The 6,000-nt window shown below is 41.1% G+C and overlaps 1 protein-coding gene across 1 annotated transcript in view; it reads left to right on the forward strand.

Annotated features, from left to right (window-relative positions):
• The window catches only part of DTL (denticleless E3 ubiquitin protein ligase adapter), a 63,892-nt gene extending 59,980 nt beyond the window's left edge, over positions 1-3,912 (forward strand). The window contains exon 15 of the mRNA XM_085612861.1: positions 3,263-3,912. Coding sequence (XP_085468987.1) covers positions 3,263-3,343 — 81 coding nt within the window. The 3' untranslated portion in view covers positions 3,344-3,912. The remainder of the gene's footprint in view (positions 1-3,262) is intronic.
• The last annotated feature ends 2,088 nt before the right edge of the window (positions 3,913-6,000 follow it).

Here is a 6,000-nt window from a genome sequence, read left to right on the forward strand (position 1 = left end):
GAACCTGGAGAGAAAATAAGACGCATAATATCCATATAACGCAGACTACGTACGGGTGGGCAAACATCAAAAGAAGAAAAATGAAATCATGACCAATTAATGTCTGATAATACTGGTCAGGATAGTGCTCGCCTCCTAGTCCTTAATAGAATTGTAAACTCTTGGCGTGAATGCTAGCACATTTTATATTCTATTTCAGGACCATAAGGTCCAATTTATGCTAGTTTAACACTTATCGAAAACCACAGAAGTAATATTGCCCATGGGTTTATAATAAAACTATTTAAAAGTAAACTCAGAAGACCAGTCAGCCAGTCTCATGATATCCTGAATGGTGGAACTCACCATAAGACTTAGAAGCCATAGCCCCCGAACAAAATGAGCCCCAAAGACTTTAGCGTCGATACTAGCTTCTCCCATGATTGATTTCAGCCATCTAGCAATTGTGGCAGAGGATACCGGTTTGAACAGCATCTGTTAAGCGATCAGCAATTGTGTAGAACCAACAGGTCGTGATTTACGAGTACATTCTTCATAAGCTTTTAAACATTGAACCACACATAACTTATCGTTATTAGGAAATGCATTTTACTCAATACAGCAAGAACAAGTTTTTGTTCTGCCAGTAATGGTAAAGGAAACCCCTTCCGGAATAAATACTCTACCTGTTAAATCCAGAACCCTCACATCCGAAGGTATTCTACAGGAGGATAAGCATAAGAGCATAGCCAACTTAGCTGACAACTGTTTTCTAGATAGACTAGTATCATCTGGCCATCTGTCAAAAAGAGCCATAACCAAGGATACATTTCATAGGAAAGAAAAGCTTAGCTTTAAGAGGCTTTGCCACCCTCATACCTTTAGGAAATTTACAAAAGATATGGTGCATTCCTATCGTTTTACCATCCACCTGTGCACGCCCTGCTGAAATCGCAGAACAAAAATTATTCACAGACCCGGAAGACAAACAATCAGAAGCTTTTTGAACAAGAAATTTACAATGTTGGGTCATTCTGCCACCAACGGATCCATATCCCGTTCCAGGCACCTACCCATCCAGCATTGCCATGCTGAAGAATACCTCTTCCTAGTGGAGTGGGCCAGGGTGATACTGAAATGAGGACCTCTGCTTCTACTACAAAATTAAACTGTTTTTAAAAGGAGTTTCTCTTTCTCTTGATGAAAGTGAGGCATGGTTTTTAATCGCTTAACGCCCACCCACCTGGATCATATTAAAGGTCCACACCTTTGCATAATAAGGACATATGCATCCTCTTCTGCTGTCAGATGAACATTTAGAGCGTGTCGTGGTCTGTCTTAAAAAGGACTTGCAGGAAGCCTCCGTGGATTATAGTAAGGAGGGTTCTTGGAATGGCGTCACTTAGGAAAACTTTCTTTACGGCTTTTTGCTGTGATGGATGTGCTTTTGGGGTTGTAATTTGGATATGGTGGCCCACAACTGGCTGATCTTAATTTTTGAAAGAAAAGGTCCAAAGCCCAATGTATACCTCTGAAAATCACTGTAGCTTGAATTATCCGCTATCCCTGCCAGCGTTGGCAAATATCAGTACTGGTGCTACCTGCTAACCATCACACTCAGACAGATGTGACAATTTGGAGTATTCCATGTTGCCTAAAGCTGTAAAAAGGACCTGGGCGTACTGGTAAAATTTTATATTTTAAAATATGTATTTATTAAACATCCTGTTAATGTTCATTGTTTAAAAATAGTTGGGCAGTGCCACCATGCGGTGGAATGTCATAAAAATATACCAGTGTTGTAAAAAAACAAGTGTGTGGTCTTAGCACCGGAAAACACGGACACAAATTAAACACTGGATGCTGGTACTGACTTGTACCTTTTTCCATGCCCGTTTATTGGGCTATGGGTGTTTTTCTATGAGCAAGTTGTCAACCACAAAAATCTACTGTACACCTGTGCCCCCTAAACCTCCTGATCTATGCCCTTTGACCAGCTGCCCACATCAACTCTAAAGTAGATGTGTCTCCTGCATTGAGAATAGGAGCAGCACAGTGTACCACAGCTTTACCAAGTTCTGCTAAGACGTTTGTCCCTACAGCTTTGGTTTGGTGGTGTTCTCTGCATATAATGCTAAACACAGGGCTGTTGAGCAACAACTACCGAGGCCTGTTAGCCACACTGACTGAGCAACCATTTGTTGAGCGTAAGGTGTATATATCCATGTTGTACATGTACAGGTCTGAAATGTCATATTTCAAACATTTAACCTGTAAAGATCAGTTGTAATGTTAAGTAATACAGTTAAAGATTAAACTGATTGATCTCTACTTAACGCTTTATATTACACTAAACCTACTTTTTCAGTTTATGAAAGTTTGTCCCCAGAGATTGACTTCCATGGTTCATATGTAAATTCCACAGATCATGCATGCTTTTTGAAGCTTTGTGAACCAGGAACTATTGTTGAGGAGGAAGAGCATGTTGAAGGCATGGCAATAATCCTTATTGACAGGAATAGGCTTGCATTAGTATTGTTTAGACTCTTACTCTGTTCTGATTTAATATCCTCCGGGCTCATGGTGGATCATTAAGTTTTTGGTTGTGATAAAGCCCTGCTCCAGGTTAGAATACTTGATCCTTATCTTGCATGAAAAGTCATCCATGCGTCTTTCCATAATCGTCTACAATCAAGTTTGGATAAGAAGTTTTCTGCATTTTTGCTTTAATTTGTTTGATATTTATGCACTGATATTTATGCACACAATTCCCCTACCCGCCCTAAACTTTCCACCACACACTTTTTCAACCTCCAACTCTATATAGAGTGAATGTGTCTAAATCTCTGGCCTGGACTGGAACAGCAGTATCTTATTTGGGATCTGATCCCAGAAGTCCCAAAGTTTTGTAGCCTTGTAACAGAAAGTGGTTCTTGGTGTGCTTCCATCAACAGAGGCTTGTGGAGGGTGACCGGGGTGGGGGGGCTTGGGTAGGGTCTGGAGTGGGTGGAAGGTCAACTAATGTTTGAACTTAAATGACCCAGTAGTTCTTATAAAGACCAGCTTCAGTGACTTGAGTTAGTAATCTTTGGTCACTCCCAAGCTTGTCTACCTACACATTAGTTCAGAAATGTTGTTCTGCTACTTGGAAGCTATTTATGTGTGTGTTTTGGTAGTTGATTTGTTAAACCCAAAGTCTTTTATATTACTTAATTGTTCATCTTTATAAAAATCCTTTTCTTTGCACTTCATCAGCTGAGCCTTAATGTTTTCTTTTTTGAAGGTTCCGACAACCCCAGGCTCCATGAGGAAGATCTGTACATATTTCCACAAGAAATCACCAGTGATCAGTCTTCCGCTATAAGAGAGATTGACCCTCTAAGTGACCTGTGGTGGATTGTAGGACACCAGAGCAACCAGAAATTTGGATTCCTATTTGTCAATTTTCACAGTGTCCTATAATAGACTATTATTCCCAGGTTTTTAACTTTTCCATAATCTAACATGTTTCATACTTTTTAAATGTGCACATTCACAGTAAGCACTGAACATGATTTGATTTTAATACTTTATTGTGAAACGGTGTTGGTCCAATACAAAATGTTTAATTGTTGACAGATGACACATAGCCTTAACATTCTTATCATGAAATTGTTCAGAAACATTTCCTAGTTGCCTTATGTGTAAAATTATTAAACCACATATTCGTAGGTCCTTTTGTAGCATGAGATTGGATTAGCGCTCCGGGCTCAAGCTCTTGCTGATGATCAGCTGTACCCACTGAGTGTTCTATAGGTGTTGTCCTTCAGTCACATTCTAATCTTGAGGGATATTGCTTTAAGTTGTTTATTTATACTACTTAACAGTAAATATAGTTTATGTAAATGTTTGTAGAATTTGTTTCAGTGTTGTAAATACAGAGTTTTTAATATACCTATGAGTAGTGTCTTCTTTGCACTTCTTGAGAGTTCTTATTCTGCATCTCACAAGACACAAAAGTAAGGTGGTTGTTTTCAGATCATTGTTCAGTTGTTGCATAACCCACGGCACCTTGAGGCGCCAAGCAATGTCATCAGGTTTTAATTTGTTGGTGTTTATAAACTGTAGGGTTACACTATATCTCAAGGGGAATGAGAAGGGCGAAAGACAATTGCCAAGTAGATACAAATGTAAATTAGAAATTTTTCTAAAATTATATAATATTTGTAGTTGAACAGTAAAAGTCCTAACAATGATTAAAGTACACTGTTACGGTCCACCATTCGTTAAAACATACAGCACACAAAGCACTTTTTGTGAGATGTAGTATGTTAGTAAACACATATCTTGACTGACCCTGAACTGTGCTTATTAGGTTTCAATACATTTCAGCCAATAATTTTGAAAAATGCAGGGCCTTCATCACGATAAAAGGTTTGTAAATTAAAGATGCAAACCCGAAGTGGATTAACAATATACAATTAGAAGTCTACAACTATTAAACATTCTTCAAATGGGGGCATGGCCTGAGCATCAACGAGGGCAGACCTTTCTTTCTGAGGTTCATGTACTGCACCGAGACATCCTTAACCATCGTGCCTGTGTGATGTGTTGTGGCACTGTCTGACTTGAATGGTCAGTCAAGCGTGCTGTTATGAGCCAGGATTTGATTTTGACTGACATTTATTCATGTGGTGACTCGAGGCGGCCTGTAACAGGCGACTGTGTGACCGTTTTGAGGGGAACATCGGCACTATTTCTGCTGGTGCTGAGAGCCCTTTCTATTGGCTGGTGTTTCTGTACTCCCTCAAGACTGGACACCCCCGTGGGGTAGAGGTGATGTGAGGAGGCTGCTCCAAAGCAGTGTGGATACCCTGTGAGTAAAGAGAAGCCGAAAGGTTGATGTGAGGGTACGTTCTGTAGAGACTCCACCAAACTGCTAGGGCAGCACAGGCTCTGACCTGGTGGTGGTGGAGAGCGTATAGATTAGCAGTGCTAGAGGAGGGAGAAGCGGGTACACTCTGCAGCCTTGGGAGTGCATGGGCAGCTGCTAGTGCTTTCCCTCCTTGCATGGACTTGCAGTGATCTACACTTGGGATACAGTGGGCTGGATTCCACATCCCCCAAGTCTTGCAGTGAATGGAGCACAGGCGAGGGGGAAATAATACTGACTAAGGCCATTCTAGATGTGAGGTGGGAAAAGCAACCTGGTGGTGCTTTTTCATGTGCTTCTGATTATCGAAGTAGGGTGGGTCTGGAATTGAATCTTCCCCCTGAATATCAGCCTGGTCTGGCCAGCAGCTTTCTGGGTAGAGAGTGAAAATTTCAAATCCCTAACAGAAGGAAGGGGCGGTTTTCAGAAGTGAAGGGCTGCAATTCAGAACAGGAGGCTGCTCTGGAAGAGTGTCGCAATACAGTCAACGAATTGAAGACATCGTTCAAGACTTCGCAAGACTAGGTTGAAGATGCTGAAGACATGGCGCAGAGGAACACCCTGGGATTACTGGCATATTCGCCAACCACCCAAAACTTCCTCTCAAAAAACACTCTGTCCATGAGCACTTCCGTAAAGCCTTTGATAGCCTCCACAGTGATTTATCTTTTCTTTCAGTTATCCAAATTATAAAATGAAGGTGAGCCTACAGTACCTTTCTTATATCTTTGCTACTATATGACACTGTGGTGAGTAAATGGCATCCTAACGGATCCGTTTCCTGTACTCCATGGGACCCGTGAGGGATGTACACTGTTACCCTGGTGAGCCGTTAGCAATATAACCGCGCCTGGATGAGTACATTTTGGAGTTCTGCTGGTCTCCGACTCTGGAAGATAAAATGTCTTTTTTTATGTTGAGCTACTTGTTTATTTCAGCTGCCCAGGCAATCTCGCCCTTACTCATTATACCATTTATTTTGAATCATAAATACAGAGATGAGATCATGAAGTTGATACGAGGCCTGGGCACAATCCAGTATGAATATCCTGGTATCCTAGTCTTTGCCTTATTATGCAAAGCTAGTCCTGCAGCAGCTGAAGTCATTC

The sequence above is a fragment of the Triturus cristatus genome, chromosome 6 (genome assembly GCF_964204655.1).
Source record: "Triturus cristatus chromosome 6, aTriCri1.1, whole genome shotgun sequence".
NCBI lineage: Eukaryota > Metazoa > Chordata > Amphibia > Caudata > Salamandridae > Triturus > Triturus cristatus.